A 16,501-nucleotide genomic window follows, 5' to 3' on the forward strand; every position below is an offset into this window, starting at 1 on the left:
TTTTTTTTGTAACTATTTTGCTATCATTTCACCTATCTTAATGTTATTTAAGTATACATATTTTTAAAAATCAATTTGTAGGAAAACATTTATTTTAATATTTTAGTATTTTGATGTATTATATTTTTAAAAAATTTATATAAAAATAATACGGGCCGGGTTGGATCGAGCTGAGTTTTAATATTTTATCCGGATCGAGCTTGGGCAAAAGTTTAGGCCCATTTTTTGGGCTAGGTCGGGCCCGGGCCTAGCAAATGGGCCTAAAATTTTGGTTGGGCCCATCCCGAACCCAACCCGGTCCATGATCACCTCTAATTTGAACTACCTCAAAGTTTCATGTATATAATTACACAAAATAAAAGTTTATATATCAAATCACACATTGAATCAAAGTTCATGTCTAAAATAAATAATAACTATTTTCATCCATTCGAAAAAAAATACTTTTTATAGTTTAAATTTATTGTACTTATTTCAAAAATTGTTTCTATTTATCATTAATTTAATAATAAATTTAAATAAATTAAATAATTTATTCAAGTTTAAATTAAATTTATTTTAAAATTAAGAAATGAAAATATTGTGGATGTTAAAATAAAACCGAAAAATGAGTAAAATTTACAAACAATTTGAATTAAAAATGATATAATTCAAAATAATCTATGTATTAAATTAAACTTGAATAATTAAACATAAAAATTCCATAATCCAAAAATTAGAGCATATATTTTTTAAAAGGACTCCAACTTAAAATTATCGAAAATCATAATAATTCAAAACAAAAATAACCCAGAAATTAATTTATCCAAATTGACGGACCCAAAATGGATCCAAGCCGTCCAATTCTGCAGTCCAATCAAATTATAAAAGTCATATCTAAAGTACCCAAATTGGCACGAATATAGCTGATGGGGAGATTTATTTTCTGAAAAAAAAAATGTCTTTCTTTAATCAAAAGGGACTTTAATAAATATTTTTTTGTAATCACTTTTACTCACGTTCTAGTGTTATGCCACATGGAGATTAGTTGTTAGATTCAATTTCTTCTTTTAAATCATGTGCAACTAATAATAGATAAAAGTAAAAGTAAACAACAATAAAAAATATTTTATATCTTTATTTAATATTTAAGTTTACGTTTTAGTCACGAGTGTTATTGATTAATAACAATTTAATTATTGAATCGTTAGTAGCCGTTAAAAGGTTAAAGGTAAAAACAGTAAAATATTTTTAATATCTTAAATTTTAAGATTAACTAATTTTTAATTGGCATTTTCAGACAAGCAAGGTTTTTAAATATACTTTTTCCACCATGAAACACAAGATTTTTAGTGAAGCTATTTTGTGCGACTCATTTGTGTTAAAGCAAAATCCAGCAGCCAGAAGTAAAATTATTTCAATGAAGAGACAAATTGAATATGAAATTAGATGAAATCCAAAAATAATATCAAGTTTTCTAACAAACAACAGAGTAGATGGTAAATATTATTGAATACAATGTGTGGCACAACGAAGAGCCGTTTACTGCCTTCAAATGCTTGGCTACCATGGGGAAGGGAAAGCAAGGAAACAATAAAACTTGTCAAAAAGATAGGTAGTAAAGAATCAAACTGACATTGACGCGCATCGATAACCTCTGCATGCATCATTTATGCCACTGCAGGCATGTCCTTGAGCCATGCATCAAGTGGCTTGCCAATTGAGTACACTATGAAACCAATCTCCCTCAGCTGGTCCACGTTTACAATGTTCCGGCCATCAAAGACAAAAGCTGGCTTTTGCATGTTGTCATATATCCTCTTGAAGTCAAGATTCTTGAATTCATCCCACTCAGTTAGAATACATATTCCATGAGCATCCTTTGTAGCTTCATAAGCATCCCACACACAAGTGACTTGCTTCACAGTTGTGGGACTCATGGGCTGCAAGTGAAGGGGATGATCCCAGTCAAATTTTTTCATGGTAAGGTCCCTTTGGATCTGGTCCACAGTGACCTGTGGATCGAATATGCTCAACCGAGCTTTATCTCCCAATAGCCCCTTGCATACATCAATGGCTGGGGTCTCCCTAGTATCACCAGTATCCTTCTTGAAAGCAAACCCTAAAATAGCAATCTTCTTGTTTGAAACGGTGTTAAACATCGATGACACAACGCGGTTAACGAAACGGTTTTTCTGGTAGTCATTGATTTTAATGACTTGTTTCCAATACTCAGCTACCTCAGGAAGGCCATTGCACTCACAGATGTAAACTAGATTCAGAATGTCCTTTTGGAAACAGGATCCGCCGAAACCAACGCTGGCATTCAAGAATTTGGGTCCAATCCTTGTATCCTTACCAACAGCATACGACACTTGTGTAACATCAGCCCCAGTCGCCTCACAAAGTGCAGACATGGCGTTTACAGAAGAGATCCTCTGAGCCAAGAAAGCATTGGCAGCAAGCTTGGAAAGCTCTGCAGACCAAAGATTAGTGGTGAGAATTCGGTCTTCCGGTACCCAATGAGCATAAACATCCTTCAATGCTTGGACAGCTTTGTTGCCTTCTGGGGTCTCCCGACCTCCAATGAGAACACGGTCAGGGTTAAAAAGATCTTGAATAGCAGTTCCCTCGGCAAGAAACTCTGGGTTTGAAAGAATTTGGAATTTGATTCCCTTGCTGTTGTGGGTGAGAATCTTTTCGATTGCCTCAGCAGTTTTGACAGGGACTGTTGATTTCTCAACCACAATCTTATCAGATTTCGATACATCAGCAATCATTCGAGCAGCACTTTCCCAATATGTAAGATCTGCAGCCTTGCCAGCTCCAAGCCCTCGAGTCTTGGTCGGAGTGTTGACGGAAACAAAGACTATATCAGCCTCACGCACATGTTTTTCTACATTAGTGCTGAAGAAAAGGTTCTTTCCACGACACTGCTTCACAACAGCATCAAGACCAGGCTCATAGATTGGAAGCTGGTCACTATTCCATGCATTAATACGAGGCACAGAGATATCCACAACAGCCACTTCAATAGATGGACATTTAAGTGCAATCACAGCCATTGTAGGCCCACCAACATAACCAGCTCCAATGCAACAGATCTTCACCATTTTCGCTTTTTAGACCACAACCTAAACAAAGAGGATTATTCAAATATCAGACAGAAAGAAAAAATAGAGAAAAACATCCTCAAATCCAAGGCATCCAAGCACCGACAACTATTCTAATTACATAGTTACTTACATATGAACTAAAAGATAATAAAATGATAGATCCAGAATTCAAAAGCTGATGAAATCTAAACAATTCAAATCAGATCCATTGGAAATTAACTTGATTCAAAGTTCTAGTTCATGTTTCATAACCAAAATATTAACACACTTTACTGGAAAACGAAAAGAGACAACTTGGCAAACAGATCTGCTTTATTAAAAAATCAAAAGGAACTCATTTCAAAAAAATGGACTAATCGTTTTAATTCATGAAAAAAGAACTCGTAAAAAGGAAGAATATTTTAATCCTGTCGAATAGAGACTCAGATCAAGGAGCTACCACTCGAAGAAATTCAAATTTTCAAGTGTCTAGTTGACCATCAAAATAACATTTTCATACAGAAACAAAAACTACCCATTTTAATACACGAAAAATCAACGCGAAAAAAAGTAAAGACAATTTGAATATTGTCAAATGGACAGGCAGATCAAGAACAAACAACTGTCTAAAGCTCATATTTTCAAGCTGAAAAAAAAGAAGCAACAAAAACGCTAATCACGACATGAAGGAAACCCAAATAACTAAAGAGAAAACTCTTAAGAAAATGGATTGAAAATGGAATAATTTGTATTAATTTACCTCAAAACTTGCTCCTCAAATAGAGACAATAAGTTCAGAGCAACAGAAGAAGAGGCCAGCTTCGCTTTAACGATATAAAATTCAGAAGAGCGGGTTGTTGTTTTATACTAATTCTCTTACAATTTTATCCTTTACATTTTTTTTTTGAGAATTCCGGTTTTTGGCAATAAGGAATAATGGGTGAACATGTGAAGCGATTACCGACTGAAATTCTTGTCAACGGGAAGGAAATTACAAAATTGGCCATTGGTTAAGAATACTATACATACTAGAATTTGGCTCAAAATGCTTAGAGTTTTTAGAATTTGGCTCAAAATGCTTAGAGTTTTTAATGTGATATTGAATTATGTAATTATTGAATAAGTAAATTTAGATCTTAAAATTATAACTGAATTTAAATTTATAGTTAAATAAATATAATAATTATACAAAATATTTTTTGATACAATATAATTATACAAATATTAAATGATTTAAGACATGACACAAGCACATGCAAAAAATAATTAAAATAAAGCATGACATGAAAAATATGATAAATGTTACATGAACGCACAAATGTGTTAAAATTTTATATGAAATAAATTATTAACATGTCAAATATTATATAAGCAATTAATATCTTAAATAAAATTTTAACTAATTGTACATAACACATAATTGAAAAATATTTAACTCAACATCAATTAAAGTTGACATTATTAAGATAGTTTTTTGAGCAATGCCACGAGCAATGCCAACTCCACTTGGCATTGCAGAAGTAACATAAATTTGCCTTATTTGGAGTTGACAATCTTTTGGAATAAAACATTTAGAACATGATATTTTCAGATATTTTGGACATATATTGGTTCATCTTTGAAGGTCAATAAATATGGAGAAACATATCTTAAAGATTAGATTGAATTAGATCAAACAGTTGGATCTACTAGTTTAAAGAGATTGGGTCAAATAACTTGGAAACTTACCATGAAGATTTGAGATTTATCCTAAACCTTATTAGGATGTTGCTTATTCTTCTTTAACTACTACTTTGACACCGTGATTGATTGCAATATATCTAGTATGTTAGTAAGTCAATATGTTATTATATTCTTGAGACTTGTACAAGTTTTGTATTGAGAGTTTAGCACTTAATTTGTTCATTAGGAATTAATTATTGTGAGTGAATTTATAAGTAAAAAAGTGAGTCACTTACTCCAGAAACTAAGTTTTCAATATGAAAACTTAGAGGAGAGTGACCTAGATCTTACGTGCAAAAGTGAGGTTGGTATATTGGGGTGCGATAGGACTTAAAATTAAAACATAGTTTATTATCTCTCTAGGCAAGGCCTAGCAAATGTAGGAAATCAAATTATGTAAGCAAGTGCATTGAGTTCATTGTTTTACTTCTACAATACCACTTACAATTGCCAATGCTCTGTTTGTCTTGCAACTATCAAATTTATTCTTTCAAATTGGTATTTGAGCTTTGACTTGACACAGCAAGTGGTATTTCTAGTGTTGACATTTTCTTGAAAAGGAAGGATCTTTTGTGTTTGGTCCCCCATTGTTGGATTTTTCCAACTATGCTTGCTAAAAGGTCAAGATAAAAGCATTCATCAATCAATGGATGAAAAATCTTGGCATGCCATTCTTGTTGTATGGGAGCCCTCTACAACTGAGACAAATGGAGTGAAAACCCAAAGCCTGAACTTACATGGACCACAAAGGAAGAGAAGCTGGCTAGAGCTAATTCTAATGCATTAAATGCAATATTTTATAGTGAGTATTAATAGGAATTTAAAAGGATATCCAAGTATACTATTGCCAAGGAGGCTTAGTGTAACATCCAAAAATAGGGCTTAAAAATTTGAGCCTGGCTAATAGAGGTCGTTAGTGGCTTTGGAGAAGTAGAGTTCGCCAGTGGATTTGGCGAACTGCGATCGTTAGTAGGCCTGGAAAGCTGGAGTTCGCCAAAAGGCTTGGTGAACTAGTATACGCCAATAGGTTTGGCAATATGGTATACTTTAGCAAGACTGGCGCGATGGTGTATGTCAGTAGGACTGGCGAGCTAGTGTTTGATAGTTGGTGTTTGCCGGTAGGCTTGGTGAAGTAAGGATCGCCAATAGGCCTGGTAAAGTAAGGATCGCCAGTAGGCCTGGCGAACTGGGGTCGCCAGTGCACTTGACGAATTGTAATAGTTATTTTGGGCTAAGAGTCAAAAGTAAGAGTAGCTGAAGGGTATACCAAAATTAAGAAGTCAACTTATTTTTCAATAGAGTCAAAAGATTTAAATATTACAAAAAGTTCCAAATCATATATTAAAATTAAAAATTGAATGTTTTTTATTTAATAAGAAAATGATTGATACAAATTGAAAATATATCCATGAAAGTGAAAACATATATGATTGATACAAATTGAAATTGAAAATATATACAAATTGAAAATGATTGATCCAAAACTTCGAAAACTGAAATTTTATTTAATGATTGACATAAAATTTGTTTTTGCTTTGATGTTCAATTTTGTGAGTAGTGTTTTTTTCCAGTACTTGCAGAGTTAAACAATATAATAACATAGTTGTCAATTAGAAATTAACATACTAATCTCTTACAAGCACAATGATAAGTTTTACAAGATATTCTAAAATCTATTTGCTTACTTATAGCTACATGAACTCTAGTTGTTTACACTAAAATTATCCAAAATGCCATACACAAAACAAAAGAAAAAATGCTTATTGTTTTAATTTGAATTTCTAAATAGGGGCAAGAGAATTCTAATGAAATAAGTTCAAAGAAGCATCAAATCTACAATTGAAGAAATGTGAATATTGTATCAATAAGTGATGAATAACAAAACATTTTATTAAAATCAAGTACATGTTGAAAGAAATCAAATAAGGAGTAGAAAGAGTTTCGATATCTTAAACAATTTAATAATTCAAAAAGTTGAGTTAAATAGCTATGCGAAGTGTGCCTCGTATTTACAAATCAACGTTGTGACGAGGATCGACGTCCTGATGGCGCGACACTCGACATCCCGACAAAAAGGAAATGATGTCTCGACAAGGGACATATGACGTTGTGACGTGATGATGTGTTTCCTAATTCAACCGGGTTTCCTTCTCCCAATTAAACTTTCCTATTGTTTCCCAGTTAAACTCCTATCAGTCTAGGGTTATTTTAGTCGTGTTTAACCTACGAATTTAGCTTATAAAATAGGCTGTCATAACCTAAATTAATCATAGTCATCATATTTGAGATTGAGAGAGTTTTGTGAGTTTAGGGGATTCCGGTTTTTAGTCAAAGTGCTTTGTTTTTCAGGATTTAGGGTTGTTTGTTGAGATTATCTTCATATTGTACTCTTTCTATTTTTGTTCATTTAGTGAAGTCTCCTTTACCCGTGGTTTATTTTCCTATTCTTTGGAGAAAATTTCCCACATAAATATTTGTGTATTTGATCTTCTCCACTTTTAATTTTTTTCTCGTTTCATACACGGGTCGATCCCCAATAAACTGGTATCAAAGCTTAGTTTGGATTTTGCAATTGACATGTTCAAGGATGACAATAAAGTTTGATATTGAGAGGTTCAACGGCTACACAAATTTCAGTTTATGACTAGTTCAAATGACGACAGTTCTAGTTTAGAATGGCCTGAAAAAAGCCGTTACTAGGAAAAAGCTCAAAAATTTAGATAAGTTAGAATGGGATGAGCTTGATGAGAAGACATTGTCTGCAATTCAGTTGTACCTCACGAATGATGTGTTGCACGAGGTGCTTTTAGGGAAAACAACAATAATCTTATGGAGGAAGTTAGAAACCATATATATGACAAAGTCTATAGCTAATAGTTTGGTGTTGAAGCAACATCTATATACATTCTGTATGGGAAAAGATGACTCCATTAGAGCTCACATTAGTGAGTTTGTTTCTCTATTGAATGATTTTAAGAATGTCTAGGTTCAGATTGATGACGAAGATCAAGCTATGCTACTATTGTGCTCTTTCTCCCCTTCATATAAGTTTTTCATGGAAACTCTAATTTATGGTAGAGATAAACTCTCATTTGAGGGAGTGAATAGAAACTTGTTGAGCAAAGGAAAACTTGAAATAAGTATGGTTTGAGTAGTAGTTTAAGTTGGAAACCCTCAGGATTTGTTGCTTAAAGCCGAACTGATCCGAGGTCGAGGAATCGAGACCAGGTATGCAACTACTGCAAGAAGAAAGGTCACATTAAGGTAGATTGTCTCATTAAGTTCTCCACATATTAGTTAAGTTGAATGTAGATTTGTGCATATAGGGAATGGATCACTCTGTAAGATAACCGGTTTGGACTTGGTGAGATCCTGCAAAGGTTTAGATAGACCTGTAATGGGCTCAAAAAAGGAGGTATAAGTAAATACGAGTCAAGGTAGAGATTTTTGGAGTGTGCCTCCTATTTAAGAATTGGCGTTGCGAGGAGGAAAATTCGACATCTCGATGAAGTGAAAAATGACGTCCCAACAAGGGATATACGACATTGCGACGTGAGGACGTGTTTCCTAATTCAACCAGATTTTCTTCTCCTAGTTTAAACTCTGCTATTGTTTTCCAGTTAAACTCTGGTTAGTCTAGGGTTATTTTTGTCACATCCCAAAATAGGGCCTAGGAGTTTTAGGGATATTTTAAGAATTTTAGCCTTAGACTGATCGGAATTTTGCAACATGATGTAGCAGTAATGTTTTCAATTATGGTTTTTAGAAAATTAAATCAATTTCTGAATATGAATTCTAAATACCTTTAATTTTGAAAAAATGACTAATTTGTAAAAGAGTCAAAACTTAGAGTTTTACGGAGCAATTTAACTAGATTTTAAAATTCAAGCTAAAAACCCCTATTTTTCGAATTATTTCACGAAAAAACAACCCTCAAAACTAGTGTTTGTCATCCCTTGTTCTCTCTTTCTATTACAATCAAGTTTACACTCCAATTCCTAATCCTCTTTAATTTCTATCACCCTTGAACCATAAACCTCTATAAAAACCAAGAAAATCACCCAAAAACTTTATCATCTACATCATCTTTTCCAAACGTGGGTTTTTTCAGATTTGCGTCAAAGCTCATTTTTCTTCCATCGAAGGTAACCATTCAAATTTCTATTAGTTTTAATTGATATCTAGTCCCTTAAACTAAATTTGTATAAATTGAAACACATGTTTTACATAAAAGTCAAAAATTGGGTTTTTAATGATGAATTTTGAGATTTTGCATAAGAATGTGGTTCTAAACTGTTTTTCAACTTGTTTTAACATAATTAGAATGTTTCTAAAGTTACTTTGAAGTTTTGTTAAAGATTTCTTGAGTTTTAATGAATTTTCAAAGAATAGCCATAAAACATGTCGAAAAAATCGATTCTATGATTTGAGTATTTTAGTGAAGTTTAAAGGTTTGGAATTAGTTGTAGATGAGTTATAAGATGAAATAAATTGGTTTAGGTGAAAATATTAAGTATAGATCGATATATTCGAATTTAAAGTTTGTTATGTTATAAGTTTCGGTTACATGGGAACATAGCTTAGGCTTATGTTCTTTATTTCTTGTAGTGAGTTCTTAGCTGATTATTGAATGCATTTTTGCTTGAATTATTATGTTGAAGTTCCAGATTCGATAAGACCTTCTACAAGTAGAGATAAAGATAAAAAAAAAACCAGTTTGAGCTTTTGACTTTTTGACGAAAGTGTAATTGGTGAGTGTTTGAAATAATTACTTATGGATATGATTCAATGCATTATTTGAGAATTTAGTAGTAGCTAAACCCCTACTCTAAATTCCAAGTGTAAGCTTCCTCATACCTACCCCTACTCTAAATTCCAAGTGTGAGCTTCCTCATACCTATGTTATCTTGTGAGCAAAGTGCTTATGTGTTTGTGAAAATGTGAATCGAGATGAGATGCTATAACATGTGATATGTGGTTATGATAACTGTTGTAAAAGTGCAAATATGTATATGTTATGTATATGTTAAATTTAACGACAGTGTTTTGCTAAAGATGCAAATATATGTGTTTGACTTCAGATATTTTGGCCTTGTGATCTTGAAATCGTTGGATATAGTTGGCATGCCATAGGATTGAAAGTACCCACCTATATGTATAGTGATTTTGGGCGTTGAGACCTTGGGACATGTTGGAGGGATAAGGGAATGTGAGCTAAGCTCCATTCAATGGGATATGTGAGGGGAAATAAAGAGAGTGTTAGCTTTGTACTTCACTTTTGGGACATGTTTGACTCTATGAGTCTATGTTTGGTGTGTTGGAGATCCGCGTATCCAATAAGTGATGATAGAGTTCACTTTTATGTTTTATAGCTCAAGTGCCAAATTATCTTAAAATGTATATATGTGTAACGTGATGTATGCCTAAATGAGTATGTGACCATTATGCAATGTATCTATAAAGATGTTTTGAATATTGTGATATATTCTTGAATGTTAGATGATTATATGTGTAATTGGATATATGCTTAAAAGTGAATATGTTTACCATGTAAAATAACTAATAATAATGCACAAGTAAGTATATTATGACACTAAAGTTGGAACTGTTAAGGCTATGCTATATGGTTGTTTCATTAATGCTTGATTGTTTACATGGTAGTTGTTCTAGGCATTCACTAAACTTGTTAAGCTCACCTACTCCCTTCTTTAACCATTGCAGATAAGTAATGTCGGTGTGAGCGGTGTGACCTTCAAGGGAGTGATCCAAGCTGATTATTTAGATTCTATTAGTAGGTGTTCTATGCTTATTTATGTTTGGGGAATGAAGGCAATGTGATAGGCCAATGTGGTAGACTCGTTATAGCCTTATTAATTTCTAGACATTTTGTTGGTTATTGGTTCGGTTTATCAGGATTACATGTTATTATGCTTGAGTTCATGAACATGAGATAGATTGATGTTACTTGCTCGAACACTATTTTGAGAGATTTAACTGTTAATTAGGCTGTTGAATGATTATTTGTTGAAATAATTGATGCATGACGTTTAGGAACTAAACTGGAAAAGATTAATTGCTTATGTATCCTGCATTTTTGAGATCTAGAGCAGAGGTATCGATAATCGAGTTTTAAAATCGATACATTTGTGTTTTGAAACATGCAGAAAATCAGAATAGAGATTTGGTATCGATACTTTTGCTCGAGTATCGATACTCGGGGTAAATTTATCGATACTTCATGACATGTATCGATAATTTCTGAGACTTTGAGATTTAGTCGAGAAATAGATTGCAAGTTTGGTGTCGTTTTTCCAAGAGGTATCGATACCACTTAAAGAAAACATCGATACCTTAGTGTCAGTATCAACACCTATGGACTTGGTTTGAGAATTTTGCTGAATGAACCTTATGCATGTTTTAATATGTTTATAAAACTATTTAATGCAAGTTTAGCTCGTGATAATGATAACTAGCTAGTATGATTGACTTAAGACTGATGAGAATAGCAAACTTATGGATATGTTGTTGGAATGAGCTTTTACTTGTTGGATATGACATGAGACGATGGTGTGGCATCCTGATATTCAGGCTTGGCAACCAGGTTGGGTATAGGGTGTTACATTTGGTGGTATCAGAACTCTAGGTTCAAATAATGCTCAGACATAGGTGATTGTTGTGTGTTTAGAGTTTCAAAACTCATGAGTTTAAATTCCCTGTTTTCTTGGAATTGTTGATATAACTCTGTTTGAACTGCATTTGATTGTTTGAAATGTTCTCATAGAATTGTATGTGGGGTAGGAATGGGAACATAGTGCCTTTAATACTAAAGTTTGCTTGCAGGAACGAGAGTTGGATCATCTCCTTGCCACTCACACCGTTTGTTTATTTGTTTGTGTGTATGTTAGATTATTGGATATGCCTCCTAGATTTGTGAATGTGAGAGCTGGTGCTCAAGATTTGTTTATTTGTTTATTTGTGTATGGTTTATGCTATTAGGGAACCCCAGGATCAAGATGCGAACGTTGAGATTGCGGGTATTTTTGTCTTATGATCAATTTCTTTATTCTTGTTAGTAGACTTAGGCACTATGCCTTCATAAAATTTGGGTAACATAACTACTGTTAAGGACTATTGATTTAAGAAAAAAAATGATTATGAGATTTATAGAAGATAGTGTCATAGTAAATAGAGGGAATCGTTGGCAAAATTATGATAGAATAGTTCGTGGTAATGAATAGAACTATTAAGGAAAGTAGTAGGAAGTTAGAGAGAATAAGAATCAGAGTGCGCAGCGAAAGTGTGATGGTTAGTAATAGGATCAACATAGTGTTGGCTATTTGATTTGTTTTTAAGGTTCATTGATAAACTGCAACAAGACTTTTTTTTTTAAAGCATTTGGGTAATTGTACAGCGAAAAAGGAAGTGTAGCTTATCATATGTTTTCAATCCTCAATATTTTGATTTTGTCTCTTTTTCTTTTATACTAGTTATTATTACGTATTTAGTATATTTGATATATTATAATTTTAAATTAATTTTATAATTCTTATGTAGCGTTGAGTTCTTAAAATAGCAATGAAAGTAATTCCAATAAAAAAGCTTATTATTGTCTTAATCTAATGTAGTGTTATCTTTTGCTACGTTGCTTCTTATTTAAAGGATAACAATATTTCAAGCCGATTTATGCTATTAAAGGGAAGAAACGGAAGAATAGAGGCGAGAAGTGTGATAAAGAAGAACAAGTGGAAGAAGGAGAAGAGAAAGAACCGGCAAAGCGAGCTGCTACTGAAAAGCCAACAGAGGAAGTCGAAGTTAAAGAAGAATAGGAAGGAAGTGAAGCTGGAAAAAATGAACTTGTGGGAATCCCAATTTCTCCCAGTGAGAATAACAAAAATAGGGTCATTTTTGTTCTTGAAAAGCTTCATCAGAAGTTGCTAAAGTTGGAAAGGTACATGGAACTTGGACTTCGTATTGTGCTTAATGCTTCTTCGTTTACGAGTATGAGCTTTTGTAGTTTTTAATTGATAATTTTCATTAAAGAAGTTTGATTTTCAACTTAATTTATCTTGATGGTTGTAAATTGTTAAGGAGTTTCCAACTCTTGAACTCAGATGATCATGCCAATTTCTTGCGGAAAAATAACAACAATCCTGCTGATTACAGACCTGACATAACACATCAGGTTATTGTTCTGCTTTTTGTTATTTATTGCTATCTTTATATATTTTTTTGTTAAAACTATGATGAACTAACTGCTATTTCTGTCATTTCCCTATAGGCTTTACTGTCAATTCTAGACAGTCCGATCAATAAGGCTGGGAGATTGCAAGCTGTGTATGTTAGAACTGAGAAAGGTGTACTTTTTGAAGTTAAACCTCATGTTAGAATTCCAAGGACATATAAGCGATTCTCTGGTATCATATGTAAGTTATCATTGCTGAGATTATATCTCCTCTGCTGCATTTTGAAACTCTTACCAGGTTGTTTCTTATTGACCTATTCTACAATAATGCAGTGCAATTGATACAAAAACTAAATATAACTGCTGTTGGCAAGCGTGAAAAGGTTTTACGAGTGATAAAGAGTCCCGTAACCAGTTACTTTCCTGTCAGCTCTCGCAAAATAGGTGGGTTTGACTTAGATTGTTGTTTCTCGTGTTGTCTCTAAAAGCCCGTTGTTTCCGGAACTCAAGTTCTTTTTCTTGCACATCAGGTTTCTCATATAGCTCAGACAAATTAGTTAAAATGAGGAAATACGTAGATGCTGTTGGTGATGATGTGAATATTATTTTTGTGGTAAGTCTTGTGTGACATACAATCATTCTCTCTTTATTTATAATCGCTTCCTTATCCTATCTCTGCATTTTTTTTCAGGTGGGTGAAATGGCCCATGGGAAAATAAAGTTAGATTATATAGATGATTTTATAGCAAGTAAGCTCCACATTCTTATTTGTATGTTTGTTAGATTGTGTTGATATTGATTCGTAACCCTCGAATCCCATGAGAACCATTGAATCGAGCAAGCTAAGGCAATAGGATAGACGAAAGCTAAATTACCATGCTTATATTGGATATAGATATAGGTGTATGATTCTCCAAGAATATGCGTTTGCTGGAACCATACTCATAGTTGACGATTATCCAAATCCGAGCTTTATTACGCTATCTAAGACTTACATTTTCCAAGCATGAAAATTGTTTTTTATCATGCTTAAGGGGACAAGGCCTACAATCACGGTCTTAAATGTTTTTTTTTTTTTTTTCTTATTGCGGTATCCGGTTATCCACTAAGTGCTGCAATGTGCATTGCAAGGATTACTGAAGCTTTGGCAGATAAGTGGAGCATATTGTAACACCTTTATTATATATGTCTCTCTTTGTTTCAACGACTTCAATTTTGGGATAGATTATTAGTGATGAATTACTTCAATTTATAATGTGGTACGTTTATTTTATGCGGTTTTTTTTAGGGAATATGCAGTTCTCTTGTTTAGGTAATATATGGAAGTAAGCAGCTAGAAAAATATTTTCAGGAGAAAAAGATGTTATTTGATAGAAATGGCAATAGACCAAGACGGGATTACGGGTACGTGCTAGTATGGACGGCAATGGTCAACATGTTGTCCTGTTAAAAAAGACAAACCAATGGGATTCAATTAAATCATAATAAACGGAACTTCTAACACTAAAAAAGCCACAACACTTGTTAAAATAACAGATAAAATGCACTAGAATAAAATTTTTTACTTTTTTTATACCCTAAAAGCAGTGTCACAAATCCTTTTTTTCCCCTAAAAAAACCTCAAAACTAGAGCTTTAATTTTAAATAGAATGAAACATAAAAAAGGGTTTCCTTTTTTTTCCGAAAAGAAATTTTCTTAATCTCCTCTAAATTTTTTAATAATTTTCTTAAAAATATATTTGAAATAATAAATAAAATAATATAATTAAAAAAGGGTAATTGAATAGATTAATGGATAAATACAAGAAGAGAAGGATAAGTAGCAGAGTTCTCAATAACTATCTTTTATTTTATCAGAAAGTTTAGGGTAAAGTGAGAGAAGAGAAGTTGAAATATATATGATTTAATTATAAAGATTTAATTTTAAAATAAATTCATTAACAAATTTGAGCAGCATAAATTAAAAAAATTTAAAATTTTATATAAATATAAGTTGTTAAATCATCCCAATAATATCTGCTAGTTGGATGGATAATATTATTTTAAAACATTAAAATTTCTTTAACTTTTTGTTTTATATATTTTAAAAATTATGTTTTCGATTGTATTTTGTGTATTTTAAAAAAATTACGATTTTCACATAGTCTTTTTATTGCTTCAACTTTGTTAATTTAGTTAAATTTATTTCGAATTTGTGGCAACATTTTATTTGAGGACCAAGTCCTATATATCAGTATCAAACTTCATTATTGTAAACTCTAGATCTTCTTTGTCTTTTTCTTTCTAATATAAAACTTTCACTCACTCTTTCTCTTTATATATTTGGGTGAATATATTTGATAACTACTTTTATTATAGGAATAGGATTAAAATATTTTTTTCTATTATTAAATTAATTAAAAGATTAAATCTATCTATTTAATAGTAGAATGGATAATTTGATCTAGTCTCCATAATAAAACAATTTAATTTTTACTTTTACTTATATATTTAATAGCATAATGACTTATTTAACCTCTAATTTTATAAATATAATCATTTTAGAATGAATGAAAACGTATTAACTTTGTTGATGTTGAATCCACATGGTATGCCATGTCAATAGTTAATTACTTTTTAATTTAAAAATATTTTTTTATTTTTATAATTTGTAGTAATTTTAAATATAAAATTTTATATTTTTGTATTTTAAATTTTAAATTTTAAATTTTAAATTTTTAAATAATTAATTAATTGATAATTTGACATTCTGTATATACATACATAAACAAAGTTACAAACTAAATGTTTTAGGAACTCTAGAATTCTCTAGGATTGTATATACTTGTATAGCGTATTTAAGAGTCATAAATTTGATCCTACATTTGTATTGTTTGTAACTATTAGATGGAGAGGGCTTGGCCTATAAATAAGTAACGTACTTTTCCTTATATCGTAATTCATTTGTTTAGTAATAATTAAGTAAAATTTTCAAAATAAAATATTTTTTAAAAGATAGTTTAAAATAAAAAGATTAAAATTTATACATTTTTCAAAATATTTTCAATTTATTTCCACATATTTTTATTATTTTATATTTACATATAAAGTAGAAAGAATAATTTTGACAAATTCAATATTTACGAGCATGTAAGCTAATCCAAATTCATTTCAAATTGTTATGTTACTCAATCTTGTGTTTTTTTTAATTTTATTATATATTTATATTTTATCAATCAATATAACATTTTCAGTATATATATTTTTTAGTATTTGTATATTATAATATAAATATGGGTTAATATTTGATACAATTTTACCCATCATTTATTTTTTGGTATCACATATCTTTGTGGGTTGATTTGAAATCAATGTGATCAGTTTTGCATTGGTTTCACTTATATTGGTTGCTACGTATTATTCTAATAATAAAATTCTACGTATCATTCCAGTGGCAAAATCGAACATTTAGTTTTCTTTTTCTGCACTAGTGAAAATTTGACCTTATATCGGTTGTAGATGTTCATTTTGTTCAACTTTGGTT

At 31.7% G+C, this 16,501-nt stretch overlaps 1 protein-coding gene and 1 pseudogene across 1 annotated transcript; one reads left to right on the top strand and one right to left on the bottom strand.

Moving 5' to 3' along the window:
- Positions 1–1,391: 1,391 nt before the first annotated feature.
- On the bottom strand, positions 1,392–4,043 carry LOC108479786 (UDP-glucose 6-dehydrogenase 2). Its single transcript, XM_017782573.2, has 2 exons — positions 3,835–4,043; positions 1,392–3,113 (listed from the first exon to the last, which is right to left on the bottom strand). The coding sequence occupies exon 2, from the start codon at positions 3,090–3,092 to the stop codon at positions 1,650–1,652; it is 1,443 nt and encodes a 480-aa protein (XP_017638062.1). The 5' UTR covers positions 3,093–3,113; positions 3,835–4,043; the 3' UTR covers positions 1,392–1,649.
- A 7,317-nt stretch (positions 4,044–11,360) lies between these two features.
- Positions 11,361–14,149, top strand: LOC108477682 (uncharacterized; annotated as a pseudogene).
- The last annotated feature ends 2,352 nt before the right edge of the window (positions 14,150–16,501 follow it).

The sequence above is a fragment of the Gossypium arboreum genome, chromosome 12 (genome assembly GCF_025698485.1).
Source record: "Gossypium arboreum isolate Shixiya-1 chromosome 12, ASM2569848v2, whole genome shotgun sequence".
NCBI classification, from domain to species: Eukaryota; Viridiplantae; Streptophyta; class Magnoliopsida; order Malvales; family Malvaceae; genus Gossypium; species Gossypium arboreum.